The sequence below is a fragment of the Suncus etruscus genome, chromosome X, assembly GCF_024139225.1.
Source record: "Suncus etruscus isolate mSunEtr1 chromosome X, mSunEtr1.pri.cur, whole genome shotgun sequence".
Classification (NCBI taxonomy): Eukaryota; Metazoa; Chordata; class Mammalia; order Eulipotyphla; family Soricidae; genus Suncus; species Suncus etruscus.
This window is the reverse complement of record NC_064868.1, coordinates 71,853,812-71,879,773: the sequence shown is the minus strand read 5'-3', so window position 1 is coordinate 71,879,773 and position 25,962 is coordinate 71,853,812. Positions and strand designations below refer to the sequence as shown.

The 25,962-nt window shown below is 36.7% G+C and overlaps 2 protein-coding genes across 2 annotated transcripts in view; both read left to right on the top strand.

The window, feature by feature from the left end:
• The first annotated feature begins 2,199 nt into the window (after positions 1-2,199).
• Positions 2,200-25,962, top strand: part of MORF4L2 (mortality factor 4 like 2) — a 161,191-nt gene continuing 137,428 nt past the window's right edge. Inside the window, exon 1 of the mRNA XM_049766626.1 lies at positions 2,200-2,369. The gene's annotated coding sequence lies outside the window, so the exon portion shown is untranslated. The remainder of the gene's footprint in view (positions 2,370-25,962) is intronic.
• RAB9B (RAB9B, member RAS oncogene family) lies at positions 10,007-13,535 on the top strand. The gene has a single exon (XM_049766634.1). The coding sequence runs from the start codon at positions 10,235-10,237 to the stop codon at positions 10,838-10,840; it is 606 nt and encodes a 201-aa protein (XP_049622591.1). The 5' UTR covers positions 10,007-10,234; the 3' UTR covers positions 10,841-13,535.

Below are 25,962 nucleotides of genomic sequence, written 5' to 3'. Positions count from 1 at the left end.
CGCCACCGCCCGGCCCTCTAATTGCATTATCTTAAGAAAAATTTTCCAGACTACAGAAATACATGCAGAGTATTTATATTTTACAAAATTATCCAAAGATCAAGTGATAAAATATTGGGACATCAGAATCAATGAGATTCTTTTGAACTATGGTAGTCAAACTTTTGACGTATTTTTGCTATCTGATTTCCTTTTTGCATATGTCTACCTATATTTTCGAATAAAACATGAGAATATTCTATAAGTAAACTTCAAATATCTAGAAAATAGAAAAAATTTTCTAATTAAGAATTTTCTGAAAAATAAAGGAGTTCATTAGGGAACAGAGAAAAATGTTGAACATTAATATATTTACTTTCCCAATTCTTAAAAATATGTTGAAATATTTTAAAGAAATATGCCTTACTATATTATAATATATAATTTGTACATTGTTATATATAATATACTCTATAAACATATAAAATGGGTTTTAGTACTATAGCTCAAAAATATTATCCCCAGTGAGCATCACTAAGAAATATGTATAAGCACCAAGATGAGGAAATGTAATGCCTGATGAGCACTTTGACCATAATATAGCTGAATTCCATAATGAAAGAGTACAGCTCCTGTCAGCATATGTATAAGCATCACAACCTGATGTGAGACACCTGTTGAGCACTATAACTGATTCTGCAAGTACCACAGCCAAGCACGTGTATAACTTCTGATCATCACAGCAAGGAAGGGAAGAGAGATAAATTGACTTTAAAGGATTGGCTCAAGCTCTTTTCCAGTAGAATGGGGTTCTCTCAACTTTTATTGAGGCACTATGATTTACGGTAATGTTAATGATAGTTCACACATACCTCGTCCTAAGATCATACCCACCACCCGAGTGCTTGCGCTCCTCCATTAGTGTTCCAGCAACCCCTACCACATACTTCTTACCCCACCCAGGTAATCTCAGTCTGTATGTAGACCAACTCTCTGTAGCAGAAGTATGTTTTGATGTGTGGATGGGGGATTTACTGTTTGTATGGGAGCATTAAACAAACAAGAGCACACAAATTTAGATCCATTACTTTTGTTTTAAAATAGCAATAATTGCTGGTTATCCAACACTCATTCATATTCAACGACTATTTCCTAAGTATGTCTTAGTAACAAACATTACTCTAGATTCTGGGGTGAACCTGAACAGTCACTGCCCTGTACCTAATAATGCAATGAAATTTAGTGGAAAAGGGAAGTTGTTAAACAAATAATCATGCATTCAAATATCTTGTTATAAATGAGTAAATATTATAAAGAAAAAAATACAGAAAGCCACGAATGAGTAAATTGAGGACATTTTATTCTGACATTACTGAGATGTGTTACTTTGAAGAGGAGACATTTATCTGGGATTTGAGGGGTCAGTGGTAGATAGAGATGAAAAGACAGCACGTATTCACATGATGAATGAAGGGTAATGTCACATAGGCACAGTTTCTCAGACATTGGGGAAGCTGCCTGGGAGTATACATGCTCCATACTATTTCAGCAGCTCCAAATTACTTTGCTTCCAGGGAAAAAGGCAAAAGCTGGATGGATGTACTAGTGGACACAGGGGCAACCGAACTTATTTTCTATGTCAGCAACATTTCCAACACCTTTCACTAGTTCTATCTATGTATTTCTCTAGAATGGTACTCAGTAAAGGATAAGGGGCACTGTGTCTTTTATGCCTGAGCTACAGATGTGAACCTTTTCTTTAAGACTGCCACGAGAAGTTCCTGAGTACTAACTACTCAGCTAGCTAGCCTGGAGACATAGTCATGTGTTCATTCATTTTTCTGCATTGAAACAAGAGTTTCTTGCAAGGTGGACTAGCCTTTACACAGCAGTCGAGTTCCGAGGCCAAGGTGCAAGAAAGGGTTGGGAAAGGAGTTGTCCCCCATAGGCAGAGGCTCTTTGTTCATTCGGTCTTAACAATCTGCAAGGGCAGGGGAGGAGGAGGGGAGGTCAGAGTTGCCTATTGAGCTTCAAAGAAGAGTGAGCCCGCCAGAAGCGCTGTCCACGTAGGAGGCCTGGAGGAGGGAGGCTACGCAGGGTCCCCCCCCCCAAGTGGGAAAGGGGCACCACCAGGAGGCGGTGCGTGCCTTGGATCCCTCCCCCGTCGGGCGCGAGCGCGGACGCGAGACGCGGCGCGGCAGCGGCAGAGACGGGAGCGAGCGGCTGCTGAGTGCCCGGCGAGGTCCAGACTACACTTGCTACCAGGTTGAAAAGGAGGAGGCAGGAGGAGCGGCGGTAGCTGGGGATCGGAAAGAAGCAGACCCACGGCGCCCGCAGAGCTGACCTGCCTGGGCCCTCTGCCCTCTCCGGACTCCCTGCCATTGTACCGGGTAAGATGCTGGTGCGTGGGCAACGTGCAAAGGCTAATGGCCCACCCGCGGACCCGGGAGGCTGGGAGATGGGGCAGCCGTGGGAAGAAGGAGAAAGGGAGATGGAGATGATCCTCTGGGCATTGGTATCTTGGAGAGAAGGCCTGTGGGGTTGAAGGGTCGGAGTTGAGGGGTAGGTGATGGTGGAGGGGGCGTTGCTGAGTAATCCCAAGCTGCGGGGGGAGCTTGGTGGAGAAAGCAAAAGGCTCCGTGGGGAGCGGGTGTGGCTCAGTGCGCCTGCGCCGCAGCCTGCCTGGTTCTAAAAGCCGGCCCGGAGGTGAGAGGACCTGGGTCTAAGGTAGATGGGATTAAGGCTAGCATCTCATTCTCCTGGGCCTACAGCTAACAGTGGCCCTGTCCCCGAGATGCCAGCCTTCCTGGGCTTTTCAGGGAGTTTATTTTCTCTAGACTCTTTTGCTTGCTTCATGATACCCAAACCTTACATCCTAGAAGTCGGTTTAGGAAGAAGTGGTCTAGTGGGCGACTATTTCTTGTCTAGTGTGCCTTTGGGGTCAGAACTGTCTTTCGGGTAAAGGGTAGGAAGCGAAATTAAATGTGGACGTGAGTATGGGAATAGTGTTTCGGTGGCATAACAGCGGTGACTTTTGAACTCAGAGCATGGGTTCAGCTGAAAACTTGTTGGGTCGACAAAATGAATGCAATGTGTCAAAGGACTCCCCTTGTTAGGAACCCCCACCACCATTTTGTATCAGGTTGTCTTAGAAACATTCTGGATCATCTCATTTAAAGAGCTTGAAAAGTCAATTCTTTCTTGTATTAATTTTCTACATTTTAAGGAAAACCCAGCCTAGGTCCTCAGTGTAGTATCCAAATATTGTGCCAGGACTCAACAAATTGAATAGCCCTAACCAGTGGATCACAATATGGGTTCTTCCCACAACTTCAACTATGGCTTCTTCCTGGTACAAGTTGTTACCAGATCCACTCTTACCTATTGCCTCGCCATCTCTCCCTTGTTAGTCTTTCTCATCCTCTGACCTCCAGTACTTATCTCTCTAAAGACTTGCTCCCAAATAGTCAACACTATAGATATGAGCACTTGTCCACTCTTGACAGTGTAACTAACATAGCCGATATGCCTTTTCTCCTCCTTATCAGTATTTTAAAATGTAAGGTCTTTAATGGTCCAATATTCTTTTCTCTATTGCACTTCCTCCTTCAGGTCCAAGCCCATCCTGAAACATCTTCAATTAAATACAATTATTGTAAAAAGTCCGTGTGGGTGTGGGCATAACACATTCAAGATTTTTAAGTATGTTGAAGAACAAAGAAACCTAGAGAGTATTGGCCATTTGAATTGCAAATTCACTATACTGTCCAAGACTTAGATGATTAAGGAGGTAGGGAAAGTGAATCCTTATCCTTAGACAATGCTTATTAATCTACTTTAGAGGGTTGGGTAGGAAAGGTAGGTTGTATCCATAGGGTATTTGAGCAGGTTAAGCCAGTTCTTTCTCTGAACAGACACAAAAAAATAACAAAACCATTTAACCTAAATTATAACCTTATAAAATATCCATAAAGAGTAAACAATATATTTGATTTTTCCATGAAATGCTTTTAGGGCTATCAACATTTTTTGATATATTCAATGTTACCATTTTAAGGTTTGACAAAAAATCTGGCATAGTTTTGGGAAGCAAAATTTTATCTTTATTATTGCACTCTTTTTTATGTACATTTAATAAAAGGATGTCAGATTCTTTTTCAAATGATAACGATGATGATAATGCTGGTGTTGATGGGCATATCAGAATCTACTAAAACCATAAAGTGGAGATCATTGTTTTGCTATTTTTGTAGGAACAGAGACATGTATATGTATTTGTGGATGGGAAGAAAAACTTAAACATTTTCATTCACTCAAAAGAATTCTGCTATATCCTAGCTAGAAAGTTAAATTTAAAACTTCTCTTGAGTCTCCTTAGAAATAATAGAATTTATACATATTACAGAAATATGGCTCTATTGACCTTGGCATCCATTTATAAGTATTAATCTTCTGCAACTACCTCATCAGTTCATTAATAGTCAAATATGTACTCATCATTCAAAAGGAGGAGTCTGGTGCTACATGCTGAAATGGCTTCAAAGACATATATACACACATATATACACATAAATACATATTAAAGATCTTATTATCCAAGAATTTTATTTTTGGTTGTGTATTAAATACATACTTGCAAAAGATTTTGTTAACAAAGCAAGGCAGTACAATGATATCATTTCAACTGTAAACCATTAGATCCTAAACTTTATGATCATTTGTAAAATCCTTGAATGAAAGAGCAGGTCTTAAACGTGTGTGCATTTCCAGCATGTCTATCCCAGGATGTGCTTAAATGATGGAGTTTTGAATTAGATTAAATGGGAGAAAGAAAAGCCAGGAAACATTTGCAATTATTAGATGCAAAGGGATGGGAGCCAAAATTAAAGCCAATAACAGAGGGCCAGAAAATTATATTGCTAAGAAAAATCTGAAGGAGTGAAGGCAAGGAGATAAGCTTAAACTGTTCATTTTGACCTATAGGAAAATAAGGAATTATAGATGGCAAAGGAGAGTGGAAGGTTACCTTAGTAAGGACGTAACACAGAATAGGAACAAAATGTTTTCTCAAATATCCATAGCATAATTGGACTGGAAGATTCCTAAGGCCTGGCCAGTGCTGAATATCTGTAAGGACAAAGAAGAAATAATTACAGTCTCACTTTCTGTTCTTTTCTGAGAAGGATTATTACTAATCCAGAAGGCACCATTATTGAATGAAAAGAAATAGAGGAGCATGAAGAGTAAAAATCTCAAACCAAACTTCCAATAAACACCTAATTTTTTTTGCAAATTTCCTAAATTAAACCTCCCCCAAATCCTGTGACTTAATTAGGTCAGGTATTATCAGTTCAAATTTTATAACAAGATATTAAAACAGAAAAATAGCCTTCCCATGTTAATAAAATTAATACAGCATGACATAATTAGCATAACTCTTATCTCTTGATTGCTGCCTGCTCATTGCATTTGCCACAGAAACACATTGCTTTTTCTTTTCTTTTTAATGATATAGATATATATGATACTAGAAGTTATGAGTGCATAAAACCAAGTAAGGAAAGGGAATACCTAAGCAACTGCATCATGATATCAGATAGTTACTAATACTTCCTCATTATTCCTGGATTGAATATTTGATTTTCATATTCACTCAGTCCTTAAGATATGATCTTATCCCTGGTGGGTAATTTGAGTTACTAAGTCATTAAAAAATGTAAATGCTAGGAACTTAGGGAAGTTTATTTGGCATAGGACCTTAGTAATGTGCCCAAACTTACTTTTTCTTACTTTTCGTAGAATTCTAAAGTTCTGCTCTAGAGAGCCAGGAAGATAGTATAAGGATTAAAACAATTGCCTTGCATACTTACATACATGTCACTAATTCAAGTTCTATCCTTGGCACTGGATGTGTTCCTCGTAGCACCTTCAAGAGTGGCCCCTGAGCACTGTTGGGTATGACCCAAAAGCAAAACAAAAAAATTTTACAATAATTTATTTATTTATTTTAAATATATATGATCTTTATTTTGACCATATTGGCTTACATATCTTTCACTGTAATATTTTAGGTACATATTAACATTGAATCAGGGCAATTCCCATCACCAAATTTGTCCTCCCTTCACCCCTGTTCCCATCTTGCATCCCATATCCCCCACCCTCATCCCCCGGGCTGCTAGAATAAGTGGTCCCCTCTGTGTCTAGCTTACTACTTAGTGATCATATATCTAAAATTTTACTCTATATAATAATATTACAAACCAATGTAAAATAATGGTTTCATTTTTATTTAAATGCATGTTTATCACTATTTAAATACATGTTTATCACTTGCGCTAATTCCAAAGAGAACAATTTTTAAGCAGAGGTGGGAAAAAGCAGGCAAAATCAAAACTTGAGATTTAACAAACTTACTATAATTTATGAAATAGGATTACATTAGCGTTTACATTTCTGTATTGATATACAAAATTATTGCATACTTCTGCCACCATAATGCCCATAAGCCCCCCCTCCATCCCCAAGTAACCCAGCCATTTACTTATTATTTTTTATTACTAGATATACTGTTGCTAAGGCACCACCCATGTACTTGAGACTCTCCATTTATGTTCTTGTGTTATTTCCAGCATTACATTTCCCCCTTAATCCTCTTCCCCCAAACCTGACTCTCATAGGTCTGTATTCTACTATACAGAGTTTATTATCGATGAAGGTTTTCTATGCCTTCATATAATCATATACTTGATTGTTTCTCTATATCATAGATAAATGATATTATCCTATAGTTTCCTTCTGACTCTGGCTTATTTTGCTCATCATGATACCTTCCAATTTTATCTAGTTTGACACAAATTGCATGGCTTAATTTTCTTCTGGTGGCTGCACAGTGTTGTTCCACAACTTCTTTTTTTTATCTGTTGACTATTTGGTATGCTTCCATTTCCTGGTTATTTTTACTAAGAGCTGCAGTGAACATAGGGGTACTGATAGCTTTTTAAATGTTTTTTGTGTGTGCTTTGTGTCCTTAGGAGTGGGATAGTTGGGTCTAATGGGAGCTTCGGTCTTTTTTTTTTTTAAATCTCGTATTGTTAGCCATCTGGTCCAGATGACAATACCACCAGCAGTAAATAAGGGTTCTTTTACCCCATATCTTCCACCAGTATTTGTAGTTTTCAGAGATTTTTTTTTGTATATGCCATTCTCATTGCTGTGAATTAATACTTCATTGTCCGTTTCATTTGTATTTTCCTGATATTAAGTGATTGTGAACCTTTTTTGTATGCTTATTGGCTATCCATATGTCTTCTTTATAGAAGTATATGCTCATCTCTTCTCTGCATTTTTCTTGTGGTTGGGTTATTTTGTTGCTCTTTCTGAAATATCATACATGAATATCTTCTCCCAGTCTCTGTTCTCTTTCCATTTTAGCCCATTCCTTTGCCATAAAAAAACTTGTTTATTTTGGGAAACTAAGATCACTTTATAATACACATTGAAGAGGAAAAGAAATATATCAATTTAAAAGGTATTATTTGAATTAATAATCAGTGATTTATGAATTCTAATGAATTTATTAGTGTAGGCTTTATAGTATTTGAAAAAAACCATGAAAATTTTTTGTGTGTTTTCTAATTCATTTTCCTTAATAGTAGTCATTTCAAAGGCATGAGTGTGAGAATTGTCTGTGGATTATAATCCTATAGCATCAATCTTCAACAGACCAAAATTAACCCTACATTTAAATTATACTGATTTTTAGAAACTGTGAGATAGTTCTTTTTCAAATATATTTTTCACTTTTTTTATATTTTATAAGTAGGAACTGTAAACAAATCTAACAGTTTTTTTACTTTGTGGCTGCATAATGTCTTGCTATATAATTAACTGTTATATTAAGTGAAATTGTGCTTACTTTAATAAATTCAACAAAATGTTAAAATTTGTATTAAAAACATAACGATCAATGATTAAAGTAATTAGCCAAGAGAATATATTATAAACAGAGTATCCCCAAATATTTTTTTTCCTTTTCTGATCTTGTGGAATGAATTATAGAGTCAGCCTTGAAGCAAATTGTGTAATACAATAGTAAGTTTCTCAGTATGACATTTCATTCTGTCTTAGATTTCTTTCCATTCCTCTGTACTTTTTATTTTCTGAATATCATTTATTATTAATATATTTTCCTTCCTTTGATTAACTGAATGGATACAAATGTAAATTTTTTTTCTATTTGGGTCACACCCAGCAGCGCTCAGGGGTTACTCCTGGCTCTCCGCTCAGAAATCGCTCCTGGCAGGCTCAGGGGACCATATGGGATGCTGGGATTCGAACTAATGATCTTCTGCATGCAAGGCAAATGCCTTACCTCCATGCTATCTCTCTGGCCCCAGAAATGTAAAAATTTTTAAAATATCATGTAAAGTACACGAGAGTAGGACTATTTGAGGCCAGAGAGATAGCTCAAAGGATTCGAGTCATGCTTTGCATACAGGAGGCCCAGGTTTAATATCTGATCCACATGTTTTCTCAAGCACTTCCAGAAGTCCCCCTTTAAACACTAATCCAGGAGGAGCCCTTGAATATTGGGAAGTATATTCCAAAATAAAACAAAATACAAAAAAACAAACCAACAAAGATGTTAGGACAAGTTAAATATCACATAAAAGCCATGTCCATTTGTAGCATTTTGAACCTGTTGTTGTTTTGGGGCCATGCCCAGCAGCACTCAGGGATTACTCCTGGCTCTGCACTCAGAAATCGTTCCTGGAAGGCTTGGGGGACTATATGGGATGCCAGGGATCGACGAAACTGAGCCTGTCCTGGATTGGCCACATACAAGGCAAATGCCCTATCGCTGTGCTATCATTCCGACCCTTGAACCTTTAAGTATATTTATGAATATAAATTGTACATAAATTGAGGCTGTAAATAAATAAATTTAAATTAATTTAGATTGGCCTGGGGTTCCAGGCCATATATTACAAAATATATTTGTAAGTTAACATTCTTTAAAAATCATGTTTTTCCATCTTTTTAGCACTCTATAAAGAAAGAATAAAACAACAAGAAAAAGACAAATTTTGACAAAGATCCAATTTGGTAGGTTTATGTTTTATATTCAACTGGATAGGTATGTATTTTTCATTTTCCATTTGATCTCATTAAAATGAATATTTAGGAGTTATATAATTGCTACACATGCATGCCAACATAATTTAAGTACTACTGAATATTATTAACTACATTTCAAATGTGTATGCTTTCAAAAATACCTTTGTGTGCATTCTTTTGTTTATTATTATTTTTCTTTTCTTTGGGTCCCTTCCCTAATAACACCCAATTTACCTCATCCATTGTTAAGATTAAACTATAGTGTAGTTGTTTAATAAGCATTTAATTTGGTATTTAAGCTGCACTCTAGATACCTCATATATGTTATCAAGATGGCAAGAATAATGTTGTATAATTATTAACATTTTCGGATTAAAAGTATGTTTTAGTTGATGCTATTTAATTACAACCTAAATAAAATTAAGTAATTGAATGTATAATTCCTGAATGATAGCTATTAAATGGTACATCTTTGTCTTACATGCCATTGTTCCATGAAGAAAAGGTTATGGAAGATTCTTTACTTGTGATAGTATCTATATATATGTGCAAGTATCTGGGGCAAATGAGTAAAAAAAACTTTAATATCTTCTCTCCAAGTTCTGTGGTTCAGTTCAATCTTAGCCCAAAATTATACAGAGAGAATCAAAATTCCAACTTATATAGTTTTCTCTCCATAACTCGTTAACAATCTTATTAACAATTTTTGTGAGCAAATATCATTAATAATCTTCAATCAATTTTATACTACTTGCTACTTGTCTGTAACTACCCAGATCAGATATACTATGAACAGCATTCCCGTTTCAGACTTCCTCTATAATAGGATCAGATCCTAACTGAATTATAGCAACATCTGCTGTTCTGTTTACCCATGGCATTTAGCCATTTTTTGATAATCAAGAGACCTCAAAAAATTATACCTGTTTTTCCTCTTAGGCAAGTGTTATATTTCTTTTACTGTAGTATATCATCAGTTAATGACCTTGAAACAGGAAAAGTTAAATTAAAACACCTTACAATTATAATGTTTACTGCAAGGCTAATTAAGTTTCAGATTTAACTGTTTTCTCTTTGACTTTCCTTTTATTTGCAGGTTCTCTTGTTTATAACCCCCCCACCCTGTGCTACAACAATGAGTGGGAAATCCCTGCTCTTAAAGGTCATTCTCTTAGGTGATGGTGGCGTTGGGAAAAGTTCACTTATGAATCGCTATGTAACCAATAAATTTGACACTCAGGCTTTTCACACAATAGGAGTAGAGTTCTTAAATCGAGATCTTGAGGTAGATGGACGTTTTGTAACACTCCAGATCTGGGACACTGCAGGACAGGAACGTTTCAAGAGCCTTAGGACCCCTTTCTACAGAGGAGCAGACTGCTGCCTCTTGACCTTCAGCGTGGATGACCGACAGAGCTTTGAGAACCTTGGTAACTGGCAGAAAGAATTCATCTACTATGCAGATGTGAAAGACCCTGACCACTTCCCTTTTGTTGTTCTGGGTAACAAGGTAGACAAAGATGATAGGCAAGTCACTACTGAGGAGGCCCAAGCATGGTGCACTGAGAATGGCGATTACCCCTATCTGGAAACAAGTGCCAAAGATGATACTAATGTGACAGTGGCCTTTGAAGAAGCTGTCAGGCAGGTGTTGGCTGTAGAGGAACAACTGGAGCACTGCATGTTAGGTCACACTATTGACTTGAATAGTGGCTCCAAAGCAGGATCTTCATGCTGTTAAAAATAGAAAGCCTTCGGAAAAATGTATTCCAAGTTGAACAGTGAGTAGTATAAGAACAACTGTGTCTCTCTAAGAATGTGTTTGTGCCTGCACACACACAAAAGGGTAAGAAAATAAGATTGAAGTTGTGGATCAAATCCTTTCAAGTTGAAGTTATAGAGCATTTAAAAAAAAGCTTTATCAAGTACATTTTGTGTGACTTCTGTTATTTTCTCCTTGCGTGTATCAGGATGTTTCAGAAAGCTTTAGTCCTGAGTGGTTTTAATATTTATAAAATCACATTTTAAACTTGGAACCCAGTCACGTGAAGGAGTTAGAGTGATAGCTATCCCTTAAACTGTTTCATTATCAAATTACAAATGTTACCATCCAATCATATCAAGCATATTCTGGCCTTTCTGCCAAAGGAATAAATAAAGACTCTTAGATGTATTACAATAAATAAGATAATATAAACGAATGTGTCCCAAGCTTGAGTTACAAAGGCATTGTAATTATTAGGAATACAAGTATAATAATTTATTCCGTATTTAATTTCCTACGTATGATTTATTTCCTTCTGAGATTTTTTTTTAAAAAATACCACCTGAATAAGAGAAACAGTGATAACATTGGAAATTGGTTTTACTCCTTGTGTTTTATGTAACAAGGTACTAATTGAATGGATTATACTTAAATATGCCAACCACCTTTGAAAAGAAATGGTTGGTTTTGCTGCTTTTACTTCATAAATCCACTTTTGCTGCATAGAGATATTCCTTCTCTGACAACCTCTTATCAATTTAGCAATGCTACCTAATACATTGCTGTGAATACAGTGCTCGTTGCTTATAATTTTGGTCCACCAGGCCGTGTTCCCAGAGAAACTTTTGTAAAAGATTGGGGAATTGCAGGCTATACTTACAGGTTCCTTAACTCAAATAATATAGAAGAAGGAACAGATTCATTTTATGTTGCAGTGTATCAGATGGTCAACTACAACAATGAAAGTGACTTTACGAAAAATTCATTTTAATTCTAGATTATTTGTCCAGCATTGTAATGGTCTGCCTTAATATTGAACTCCCTACCAGTTAAAATATTCAGGAAGTTGCTGGATGGAACCTACTAAAATATACCATAAAAAGTTTCTGTGCTGGATAGATTTGTTTAGTTTAAATCCTAAAAAGCTATGACCTACAAACTACATCCCAATGGCATTCTCAGTTAGATATATCTTAAGACTATGGAAAGAAACTTTAAAAGTTCTCAAAGTATTCTGGGCTCAGCATATAACAGCAATTACAGGATGAATGTTCCCTTTTGCTTTTGCAATAGGTATGGAAATATATTAAACTGTGAGGAATCATAAAGTGCCCTGAAACAAAAATCCTAAAGATACCATATTAAAATACAAATGTGATTTGTGATTTTGATTACCACTATGTTATGGATATAGGGTCTAGTTCCTAATGGTTGATAAATACTTTTAAAACACATGATAAAATTATGACCCGATGTAGTGAGGACAGTTTAAAACATAAAACAACCCTCCCAAAGAGAGCTCATATAGAAAGGGAGCAGGAACTTTTACAAGAATACAACCTGGAAATCTTCATTGCAGTCACTTATAGAATCAGCCTTATAATGGGACTTTATGTGCTTTAAGAGCTCTGGGACTTTGGGGCCAGACAATTAGAGAACCATATTTCAACAGGCATGCTAGGTATTTAAGTCTAAATATAGTCCTGACCCCATTGGCCAACTAATTTTTATGTCAGAAGTCTAAGCCAGCCCAGGGACCCCACAGCTCTTAAGTATTGGTCCCTATCCTGCGATGCCTATAGCCAGCTACACTTGGTTTCCAAGTTCTATGATCATTTTGCTACAGTTATGTTAGGGTGAAAAATCTACATGTTAGAACTATTAAATGCAATTATTTTTAAGTGCATGAGATCTGGGGCCTTCTCTTTTACTTGCACTCTGCTTCTACTAGTTTCTATTTGAAAATCTCATGTCTTCACAAAACCTCCATCCACTCACATAAGTATTTGTCTATATAATGGCATGTGGTCATTTGAGTAAAAACAATTACATGAGTATTCCATTCATAACCCTCCTGTCCATCCACAAAGTGTTAATTTTATTAACAGGTAAACTGAAGTCCCTTATGTACCATGCCATATTTTTTTCTGCCAAATCACAACATAGTATCTTAACTAAAGTACCAAACAGTGACTTTTTGGTGAATCACATTCAGTGAGGTGCTGACATAGTTTGAATAAGATTTAAAGAAACACCAAAAGTTGAAATCTGTGAGTACCAAGAACTTTGTATATAGGTTTAGAAATTGACTGTGAAATTGAAAATGTATAGTGAAATATTTTCAGTAGGTGTTTTTTAAATGAACACTTGATGTTTTAAAGAAGATATTTTTAATTGGATTTGTGATTTTTTTCCAGTGGTCCATTAAAACATATTTAGTTGGCTTGTTTTCATGTATTGGACATTCTAAGAAACACAGATTTTGTTTGTCTTCAATGAAATAATTTCAGGTTACTTTGTGCCTGCCTCAGCCATCTCAACTTCACCCTGAGGTATTCCACAATCCTCTTGTTGCCGGTGCTGCTAAAAACTCAAAATTGTGTATCAGATATTTTATTTGAACTGTAAAAGACTATCTGTTTTAAAGTCAATAAAAGTGCATTTCGAATAATCAGTACACAATGATTGTGATTCTTTTTCCCCTTCCTCTTATTAAGCAAAAGTATTAGTTCACATGAGAGAGAGTATTTATTATTTAAGTCAGGTTACCCTCCATGTGACCTCTGGATCATTTTGTTTATATGGTACTCCAAGAAGTTACTCTCTGGTAATGGTAGATACCATTTTACTCTTTGATAAATATAATCAAAAGACTAAGTAGTGGAGTTTCTTTATCACTAGTTGTAGTGGCATAAAGTATTAACCTTGATTCTCCATTTGATTTGTTGTTATAATTTCTTAAACGTTAAACCATCACAATACACAAACATCTTTATTTATTTTACTTTGATGTCCAAATCTTAGAAAATCATGAAAATATAGTAAACCAGTGATTATTTCTGTTAAATAATTTATTCTAAAATTTTTTATATAGTAGATTTTAAAGATATTTGTATTAGCAGAGCAGCTTGAATGCCCATAGCAGTGACATTTTTTTTCTTTTCTAAATTTTTTAACTTAAATCATTGTGATTCAAAAAGTTATTCATAGCTGGGCTTTTAGACATAAAGTATTTCAGGACCAATCTCATCACCAGTGTCAACCACCCTCCATCAATGTTCCCAGAGTCCATCCCATGTGACCATTCTACCCCAGCTTGACATCGTAACAGTCACTTTTTAAAGTTTGGTTGTTAAAGTTTAGGTCTAATGATGTCATTGTTGTTGACTCTGGCTTGGATACTAGTTCTGTCCTTTCTTAAAACTACCAATGCATCTGAAACCTCTCAGCTTCTCCTTTGTCATTTCATATGAGTTTCTCCTCCATTCAGTTTCTTTCTCCACACTATATTCTGGGGACTAGAGTGTTCTTTACAACTCCCACTTAAACTATTACATTTCTTCATGCAGTTATTCTAAATACATAATGGTGACCTTTTTTTTTTTTTTTTTTTTTTTTGGTTTTTGGTTTTTGGGCCACACCCGGTGACGCTCAGGGGTTACTCCTGGCTATGCGCTCAGAAGTCGCTCCTGGCTTGGGGGACCATATGGGAAACCGGGGGATCGAACCGCTGTCCATCCAAGGCTAGCGCAGGCAAGGCAGGCACCGTACCTCTAGCACCACCGCCCGGCCCCACATAATGGTGACTTTAAAAAAATATATATTTGTATTTATTGTCATTCTGTGATTTACAATACCTTGAATGATGTTTTCTCATGTATATAATTCTAACCTATGATTGTGATATTTAAATTACAGATGCAAATTTGGCCAGAGCTTTTAATTCCATTAAGTTGATTTCATCTGCCACAGATTTGACTTTCTTCTTCCTTCCCTATACCTTTACATATTGGAATTTGGGAAATGAAAATAACAGGATAAATTTGATTATTTTTGCCACATAAATGATTTCTTCTTTGAAGATGATCATTTAAGTTATCGGACTATACTTTAATTATAGAACATAATATACTTTTGGTCATAAAGGCATATATTTATACATCTTTTTGTAAAATGAATTACTTATTCTAAACTTACATTTTTTTTTTTTGGTTTTTGGGCCACACCCGGTGACGCTCAGGGGTTACTCCTGGCTATGCGCTCAGAAGTCGCTCCTGGCTTGGGGGACCATATGGGACGCCGGGGGATCGAACCGCGGTTCGTCCTAGGCTAGCGCAGGTAAGGCAGGCACCTTACCTTTAGCGCCACCGCCCGGCCCCTTAAACTTACATTTTAATGGGTATGTCATTAGTTATCAAAACATTAGAATTCCAGAAGTATGGGACTGAGAGATAGCACAGTGATAGAGCGTTAACTTTACCTGCGGCAGACCTGGGATGGACCTGGGATGGTCCCGGGTTCGCTCTTCTGCATCCTATATGGTCCAAAACAAAAAAAAAAGAGATGCACAGGAAGGTAGCGACAAAGATCCAAAGGCAAAATAACGAAAGAACTGATCCAAACAACTAATTTGGGGGCATTGATGAGAAGGAGGAGGATTGGGGTCCTTGGGGAAGGGAGATGCATGCATTGGTGATGGGTGTGTTGTTGGAATTATGCCCATAAGAAAACATTATTAATAATATTGTGAACCAAAAAAGTAATATAAAATATTTTAAAAGTCTTATCTATTGAATAACACTACTAAAAAATAATGATGAAATTCTTCATTCAGTTTAGTGGAAGACATATATTTTAAAAGCAGAAAACTAACTTATTTTTGCTGTTTTCAATCTTATATCCCAGTGGGAAGTTCTTTTGTTTGATTTCTTAATGGTAAAGTATATCACATTATTTTGCTTGACTTAATTATTCTTCACATATATGTAAGGCAATGTTTTGGAGTGTTTGTATTTTTGTTGTACATACCCAGAGGTGCACAGAAACTACTCCCAGTTTGGAGCTCAGGTGCTGCTTCTGGCAGCATTTGCTGAACCAGGAAGTGCCAAGGATCTAACCTAGAGCTCTTACATGTAAAGCAAGTGCTCTAGCCCTCTCACTTATCTCTCTAAACCCTAATTACAGTTTTTTATAATACCCCTATTCACCAATAAAGAAATTGCGACTTGGTGAAAGCACAGATGATGGCTCGTATTATTTTGGCAATAAAATATCTTCACACTAAAGTAACTGCCTTTTCCAGACATAATGTTATTGCACATTTAATAAATTACACTACTATATTAACATAACTTTTTTTGTTTTTTGGGGGGGTTTACACCCGGCAGTGCTCAGGCTCAGGGGTTACTCCTGGATCTACCTTCAGAAATTGCTCCTGGCTGGCTCAGGGGACCATATGGGATGCCGGGGTTCTAACCATGGTCCTTTTGCATGCAAGGCAAATGGCCTACCTCCATGCTATTTCTCCAGCCTCTAAACATAACTTTTTATTCATTGGCCCAACAAAAATTTATGTGGCTTGCTATATTGCCACATTTACTTTACTGTGGTGAAGTGGAAATAAACCTAAAATGTCAATCTCTGAGATGTGTCTGTATAGCCTCTCAATCTTTGGAAAGTATTTGGCTATGATTCTCACAGGAAGTGAAGGATGTGGAGTAGATGGTTTCCCCTTAATTCTATATTTGAACTTTTAAAATATATTGGAAAGCCCAAGCATCGAGTTCAGTAATTTCAGCATGACAGTTGGGTTGGCATCACTATTCAAATTAATTAAAGTAATTTTAATTGAAAAAATTAAGGAAAAGGGGGCCTCAATCATCCATAGAATCATTTAATTTGTTCTCTGCTTGCTATAAAAAATAGGCTTTACTACAAAAAAGTACTTTTCCTATATTGATTTTGTGATATACTTTTTGTTAAAGTGTTGTTAGTGAATGACTATTTTCTTTTTTTATTATTATTTAACCAATGAATGACTATTTTCATACTAGTTTCTTTTTCCTGATTTGTTGAAGTATAATTAACAATTAAAATGTGGATGTAAGGGTTCACCTTGATTATTTTATATTCCTGTCTACTGTGCAATAATCAACACAATACAAATAATGAACAAATATAAAAAATAATAGCTTCCTCTTTCTGTCTTTAATTTTCTCAAGTTACCATCATTAACAAAGCTCTAATTCTTTATTACTTTGTCTCTGGTATGATAATATATATTGATGTATATATGCTAGGCCAATTTAAAGAATGGATATTTATGGCTGTAGAAATAATACAGTGGGTAGAGCACTTGCCTTGCATGAGTTTGGATTTGAACCCCAGCAACTCATATTCCTGTCCAGGCATCCAGGAGTGACCTGAGTACTGAGCTAGGAGTAAGCCCTAAGCACTTATAGGTGCGGCAAAAAAGCAAACATATTGACAGTTTATTAAAAGTACTCTTACATATGAAGTTTCAAAAACTAGAAAACACAGTTCTTACTTGTTGAGGTAATGATCTTTGTGTGAGGTTTCTGAGGAACATGAATGATAACTTAGTATTTTCCTAGTGAGATCAAGCATCTTCACAGATCAAGGTGTGAAAATGTGTCACCTGTACTCATACAGACTCCTGCACTATTTTTTCTTTGTCTTAATACATTATTTCATAAAGTCTTCTCCAAGACAAAAATAATTTTTGTTAAACTATACTTACTGCCATTTTAAAGTGACATATATGTTTTTAACTTATTTATATATAAAAGAAAATGCATCATGTAATTGACATAGTTGATCATAATACAGTTGTTTCCAGATAAGTGAAAGAAAAGTTATAGAAAAATATAAATAAAAATTAAAATTAAAACGGAAGATAAATAATAAAAAGAAAGAAAAGAGGAAGGAAGGAAGAAAAGACAAAGAAAAAGAGAGAGAAAGAAATAGGAAGAAAGAAATAGAAAAAGAAAGAATGAATGAGAAAAAAGGAAGAAAGAAATAGAGAAAGAAAGAGATGAAAGAAAGAATGAAAAGAAAGAAAGAAAGAAAAAGAAAGAAAGAAAGAAGAAAGAAAGAAAGAAAGAAAGAAAGAGAAAGAAAGAAAGAAAGAAAGAAAGAAAGAAAGAAAGAAAGAAAGAAAGAAAGAAAGAAAGAAAGAAAGAAAGAAAGAAAGAAAGAAAGAAAGAAAGAAAGAAAGAAAGAAAGAAAAAGAAAGTACAATTGCAGGTACATTTATGAAAATGGTTTTATTTCCAATGAAGGCATTAATATTAATACAATGGCAAAAGGTTTAGTAAGCTTTAGTTGTTAGCTGTACTTTTTTTTGTCAAATTGGGGTATTCATTTAGGAATGACAGTATCAAACAAATCAAATTGTCCAGAAATTCAAAGCACTATTACTGATACTGTGGCTCTTAGGGGCTTGTATTCAGCTGCCAGGCCTCCTGGAAGAAGAACAATATGGGAGGAGTGTGCACACACTTGCTCCAAAAAGCCTTGGTGCTATCAAACCCCAAACCGATGTACCTGAGATGTGATCAGATTGGAGTCCCCAGTCTGATCCTTAGAGGGTCAGTGATCAGGCAGGACCATCTGGAAAATGGTGATTCTGAGTGATGGAGGCAGCAAGTGTGGCTTTGGCAGGGCGGGGCTTGGCTCATCCTCTCCTCCCAAGATGTCCAGCTTTCTGCTGTACGTGCTGTGTAGCCATAATCTTTCACAGCTCGATTTAACTCTCACTTAAGGAAAGAGTGAGTCTATGGAGCTGGCCCTGTTTGAACATGAGAACTGCATTTGTTGGTGTGGTTACAGCTGACAACAAAATATGTGTGTTTTTAAGGAATTGGCCAATACCTTCTATGCTATGTTACTTATGGGTAAAATTATAATGAGTCTTATTATAAAGCTCCTGAATTTTAACCAGACATGCGAAGTGTGCTTCTTAATTACAATTGAATTAAGAAATTCTTCCTAATGAAAGAACTATCTCTTATTAAAAATGATCTTAATTGATTAGAATATAATTATCAATCTGGCCTTTCTTGGCACATTAATAAAGAAACAATGCACAGGGCCAGAGCAGTGGCTCAAGTGGTAGGGTATTTGCCTTGCACGCCTCATCCTAGGACAGACCTCAGTTCTATCCCCAGTGTCCCATATGGTCCCCCAGCACATAGCTAGGAGTAACCCCTGAGAAACATCAAGTGTGACACCCCCCCAAAAAAGAAAAAAGAAACAATGAATAAGCTCATCTTTGCTCTGTAGAAACATCATATCCAATAGTATGTACTGTAATATGGAATCTGCTGATAGATGAACTAGTGTTAGTCATCAGTAAGTTGTTTTTTTCCCATTTTTCTCCCAAATTGAAAAACAGCATCCTCAGTAAACACTTTAAAATGTTATCTTTCATCTAACTATAAAACTTATGCACATCCATGGCAAAACTAGGGAATTAAATATAGATAATACAATGGGTAAAGCACTTGCTTTATAAGCAATTGATCTGGGTTGATCCCAGCACCACATGTTGTTCCCCAAGTCCAGACCTAGGAAGAAGCACACAAGAAAATTGCTGCCATTTTTCACACTCAATATTTGCTAAAATTTTCTTTAGGCAATATAGGAATTAATCTTTATGTATTATTCTATTAGAGAATTTACTACAATATACATGAACAAACACATTTACGTTTTCCAGCTGCTTCCTTTATATAAAATAAAGTAGCAGTGAATATTCCTACTTACCAGTGATCTTTTTCTTTTTTGTCTTTTTTTTGTTTTGTTTTATTTTTTGGGTCACACCTGGCATTGCTCAGGGGTTACTCCTGGCTATATGCTCAGAAATCGCTCCTAGCAGGCTCAGGGGATCATATGGGATGCCGGGATTCGAACCACCATCCTTCTGCATGAAAGGCAAATGCCCTACCTCCATGCATTCTCTCCGGCCCCTTACCAGTGATCTTAACTCACTTCTCTTTTTTCTATTTGTAAAATTTGGGGGGTTAGAAAGCATAAACGAATGAATAATGAAGCAATGGCACATCTACACAATGAAATGCGATACAGTCGTTGGGGGGAAATGAAGTCATGGAATTTGCTTATACATGGCTAGACATGGAGAGTATTATGCTGAGTGAAATCAGTCAGAGGGACAGAGAAATACATAGAATGCTCTAATAACCAAAATAATAACCAAAGACAACAGGAAGATGGCCAGGAAGACTGGGCCTTGATATAAGAAAGTTTATCACAATGGAGGTAGAGAGAAGGGACCAGTATGATAATGATAGTGGGAAATAATTATTCTAAATAGGACTGGGTGCTAAAAAGAAGTAAAGTGATACACATAGTTCTTTTAGCCACAATATTGCAAACCAAATTGCCTAATAAAATAAAATGTCTGCCACAGAAGCAGGCTAGGGGGTGGTAGGGAAACTGGAGACACTGGTAGAAGAAAGTGGACTCTATTAAAGAGGTGGATATTGGGGTTGGAGAGATAGCATGGAGGTAAGGCATTTATCTTGCATGCAGAAGGTCGGTGGTTTGAATCCTGGCATCCCATATGGTCCCCCGAGCCTGCCAGGAGCGATTTCTGAGCATAGAGCCAGGGGTAATCTCTAAGCGCGGCCAGATGTGACCCCCCCAAAAAAAATAAAAATAAAATAAAATAAATAAAGAGGTGGATATTCTAACATCGTATAACTGAAACTCAATCACAAACAACTTGGTAACTTTGTAGTTCATGATAATTCAATAAATTAAAAAGGGAGGCAAAGCATAAATATTTTCATATATCTTAATGCTAAGAGAATTAAATCACCCTGTAGAAAATTACTCAAATTTCATTGATCTTAGAATATGAAGAGGGGTGCTATTTTTCCAAGCACTGACTCATTCATGTAATATTATATCCTATTTTAATCATACTTGCCCAGTGCTGTGGATGAAAAATAATATCATGTTCTGGTTTGCATTTCTTAATTCTTTGAGAGAAGTTTTATATATTTATTGGCAATATTTGTTTTGAATGATTTCTCTATTATAAATTTAGTTTGTTAGCCAGACTGCCTTTGTATTTTTAGAAGCATTTCATACCATGGGTATGCTTTTTATCAACTCCATATTGCTGTTTTTAAATAATCCTCTTCCATATCCCATCCATTTAGATTTTTAATTATTGTTTTAATATTAACGTTTTATTTAGGTTTTGGGGCACACCAGCAATGCTCCAGAGTTACTCCTAGCTCTGTGTTTAGGAATTACTCAGGGAGAGTATAGGGATTATATGGGGTGCAGGGGATCAAACCCAGATAGATTGCATGCAAGGCAAGTGCCCTTGCTCCTGTATTATCTCTGTAATGCCTGAAAGGATCATGTTATAATAAAATTTAAAATTAAGGTGTGTAAACGATTTGTCCTTTTTTTCCTAACCACGTTTGAGATTGTTTTTTATAAATGGCATGATATGGTGTTAGTCTAAACTTTTATCAATATAATTTATTGGAAGATCAAAATAAGTTATCGTATACGTAACTTACTTGTGCAACTTATTTGCTGGTTTCACAGGTTTGTTGCTAATTCAACCAACAAATTGTTGTGTTATTTTGTAGAAGTACAGTAGAGCCCAGCTTTTCCCACAAGAGGGCAGTAAAAACCAACTCATGTTCTGCGATACTCGAGCTGAAGGAGGCCGGAGAGATTGCACGCAGCCGATCTGTCGAATTTCGAACCTAAAAGGTTCCCCCCACCCCACTCCGTGCCTGTCAGGAGCGATTTTTGAGCACAGGGCCAGGAGTAACCCCTGAGCGCCGCAAGGTGTGACCCCCAAAACGGAAAGAAGGAAGGAAGGAAGGAAGGAAGGAAGGAAGGAAGGAAGGAAGGAAGGAAGGAAGGAAGGAAGGAAGGAAGGAAGGAAGGAAGGAGAGAAAGAGAGAGAGAAAGAAAGAAAGAGAAAGGATGAAAGATGAAAGAGAAAGATGAAAGAGAAAGATGAAAGATGAAAGAGAGAAAAGATGAAAGAAAGAAAGAAAGAAAGAAAGAAAGAAAGAAAGAAAGAAAGAAAGAAAGAAAGAAAGAAAGAAAGAAAGAGAGAGCGAAAGAGAGAAAGAAAGAAAGAAAGAAAGAAAGAAGAAAGAAAGAAAGAGAAAGAAAGAAAGAGAGAGAGAAAGAAAGAAAGAAAGAAAGAAAGAAAGAAAGAAAGAAAGAAAGAAAGAAAGAAAGAAAGAAAGAAAGAAAGAAAGAAAGAAAGAAAGAAAGAAAAAGAAAGAAAGAAAGAAATCATTTGATGGGGCTGGAGGGGTAACACAGCTTTGCCTTGCACGCTGCTGATCTGGGATGGTTAGACCTTGGTTAGATCCCCGGCATCCCATATGGTCCCCCAAGCCTGCCAGGAGTGATTTCTGAGAGCAGAGCCAGGAGTAATCCCTGAGTGCTGCTGGGTGTGGCCCGAAAGCCAAAGGGAGGGAGGGAGAGATGGAGGGAGGGAGGGAGGGAGGGGGAGGGGAGAGAGAGAGAGAGAGAGAGAGAGAGAGAGAGAGAGAGAAATTACCTGATTTTTTATTTTAATTTTTGCACTGTGATTTGCAGCACTGTTGCTGATAGAGCTTCATACGTTTAAAACCGCTTCTAGCAGAGACACAATTGTGAGTATAAGGCAAACAAGCTGAAGGATTGGTGTTGAAACGTTGTGCACCCGAAATCAATCATGACTAATTTTGTAATCTCATGGTGTCTAAATTTAAAAAAAAAAAAAAAGGAAAACAGAAAAAGAAATAGTCTGAATAAGCCACCCTTCTCCTTTAACATATGCAGAAAAACTGAAATCTGAAGGGTGGAAATGTCTTGTTCAGTGTCATAAATTAGCATACTTTGATTTACCATACTGTGTTATTAAATTGACACAAACTAAAAAATGGTTTTTTTCTGATTTTGAAATAATTTTTCTTTATATTTAAAATTTGGGGGGGAGGTTGGTTTTTGGGCCACATTCAGTGACTCTCAGGGATTATTCCTGGCTGTGCCCTCAGAAATCACACCTGGCTTGGGGGACAATATGGGACGCTGGGGGATCGAACCGGGCCACCATCCGTCCTAGGTTAAATACGTGCAAGGTAAATGCCCTACCACTTGTGCCACCACTCCGGCCCCTATTTTTAAACATTTTAATGAGATAAGATGCACCATGAAATGCAGGTACAAAGTGTTTCATAATTGAGTTTCAATCATACAATGTCCAAACCCATCTCTACCAAAACACATTTATTTCCACCTATGTTCTTCCTATTCTTTGCCTCTCCCTGCCCTCTTTCCTATCTGCCTCTATGACAGACTTTCTTCTTCTCTCTCTCTCTCTCTCTCTCTCTCTCAATCTTCCTTTTTAATTTCTTCCTTTAGACATTGATTTGCAATATTGTTTCTGAAGGAGTAGCACCTACTTCCTTTCAGCAATCTTGTCCATTGTGATCATTTCCAGCTATCTTTGTCATAGTGGTCCTTAACTGCTCTAACAACACTCCCCTACTTTTTTGACAACTCTCTACCATGGATCAGACCTCCTGGGCCTCATCACTATGGTCTTTAAGTATTATTTCACCTTTTAAAAATCTACTTTATTTTAACACCATGATTACATGGTTGTTCATAATCAGTTTTTTTTTTCACAGTTACAAAGTTGTTCATGATTGAGTTTAGTCATACAATGCGTAACACTTTCCATCAGTGCATTTTTTTTTTTGCCACCAATGTCCCAATCTCCCTCCCACATTCCCCTGATTTTGGGGCAAACTTTTCCTTCTCTCTCTTTCTCTTTATTATTTTTTATTTCATTTTAGACACTGCGGTGTGCAATATTGTTGTTGAAGGGGTGTCATGCCTATCTATCTCCTTTCAGCACCCAGTTCTTTTCCAGAGTAAAAATTTCCAAGTATCATTGTCATAGCAGTCCCTTCTCTGCCCTAACTGCATTATACCACTATTTGCAACAAGCTTCCTACCATGGACTTGTCCTTCTGGCTCTCATTTCTATTGTCTCAGGATACTATTACCCATACTATATGTATATATATTTATACATCCCTCTCCTGCTTCACTTCACTCAGCATAATACTGTCCATATTCATCCATGTGTAAGTTAATTTCATGGCTTCATTTTTCCTATCAACTGCGTACTATTCCATTGTGTAGATGAACCACGGTTTCTTTATCTGTTCATCTGTTCTAGGTCATTTGAGTTGTTTCTAAATTCTGGATATTGTGAATAGTGCTGCAATGAACATAGGAATGTGGAAGGCATTCTATGTTTATTGAATTGCATTGTGTTTTGGGGCTCGCAGATAAATACCTAGGAGTGGTATTGCTGGGTCATGTGGAAGCTTAATTTGTAGTTTTTTAAGGAATATCCATTTTGTTTTAAAAGAAAATTTGGAAAGTCTGCATTGCCAATAGTAGCGAATGACAGTCCCATTATCCTCAGATCTGCAACAACAGTACTGATTGCTCGTTTGTTTGTTTTTTTTTTCTGTGTGCCAGTCTCTGTAATATGAGATGGCATCTCATTGTTTTTTATTTATATCATCCTGGTTTGAGGCATTTTTCATATACCTTTTAGCTATCTGTATTTTGACTTTATAGAACATTTGCTCATTTCTTTTCATTTTTAAATGTGGTTAGATGCTTGTTTCTTGCTAAGCTTTACCAGTGCCTTATATATCTTAGAGATTAATCCTTTATCAGAGGGGTATTCGGTGACTCATTTCTCCCATTCCATGAGTAGTCTTTGAATCATTAGTCACTGTTTCCTCTGAGGTTCATCTTAGTTCATCTTTGTTCAATTTTGTGAAGTTGTAGAAGTTGAAAAAAATTATCCATTTCTCCCAGGCTCTCTTGCCTTGTGGCATAAATATTCTCAAAGTAATCTATGATTAATCTTCACATTTCTATAATATCTGTAGTGACATTCCTCTTTTATTTTTGATTAGGTTTCCTAAGGTTCTCTTTATTTAAAAATTGTGAATATTTTATCTTGTTTATATTTTAATGTACCAACTCTTGCTTTTAGTCACTCTGCTGTCATATCTAGGATATGACCATCATTATATAGAACCTTAGAGCTGGAGCCAAAATGCCATACCCCAGACTTTCCTCCACAATGTTCTATCACTCCCCAAAAGTCACCAGTCCTGGCATCTTGACATCTCATCCTCTTATCACAAGTGTTGTTTCAAATTGTGGGATCTGACTGGGGGAGCTGAATCTCCATGCCTCAGACTACCAAATATAGTTGTGCCATCTTTTTCCTTGAAAGTTTGTATACCCGAATGTCTTCCATCTTTATGTCTCTTTGCCCTCTCAGAACCTGAGTGTCATCTTAGGAGTGGGAACTGAGTACTGGAGCTGAATCTAATGTCCCAGACACTCCACACCACATGTGAGGCAACTGGCTTGTGGGTGAATAGCTTGCAGAATAAGTTTTCTTGCCTGATATAAATTTCATATCTGTGTGGACTACTTATTGTGGGGAATTAATACCTGACCAGCTTCTCTTGTCCTTCCCAGATAAGAAGTATGGAATATCCTTTTCTCTTCTGGGAACTGTGGGATAACCAAATCTCAACCCAACTCCCAAAGAATGAATCATTACACCAACTATCCCAATACTATCTACACAAATAGTAAACATTCAAGATTATAGACCACTAAATTACTGTCCTCATGTCCCTCTGCTTCTATTCCCAGATGCATAAAATCCTCTGGGTTGGACCTGACTGCTGAAGCTGAATCACCATATCCCAGACACCTGTGGCACCTATGCAGTTGCTCCACTTTCAAAACTATTGGCCGATCTTAAGTGCATCATTTTAGGTGAGGCAACTGAGTGCTGGAGTTGAATCTCTAACTCCAGACTCCCACTGATGCTTGAAAATCCCTTCGTCTTCAAGGCTGTAGGCTCAAAGGTCTCCCATCCTGAAGCCCCTCTGCCTTTTCTTAGCTGGAGCGTCATCTTAGGGTTGGGACCGAACCTCTTGAGCTGTATCTCTATACTATGGAAGCCCTAAGAC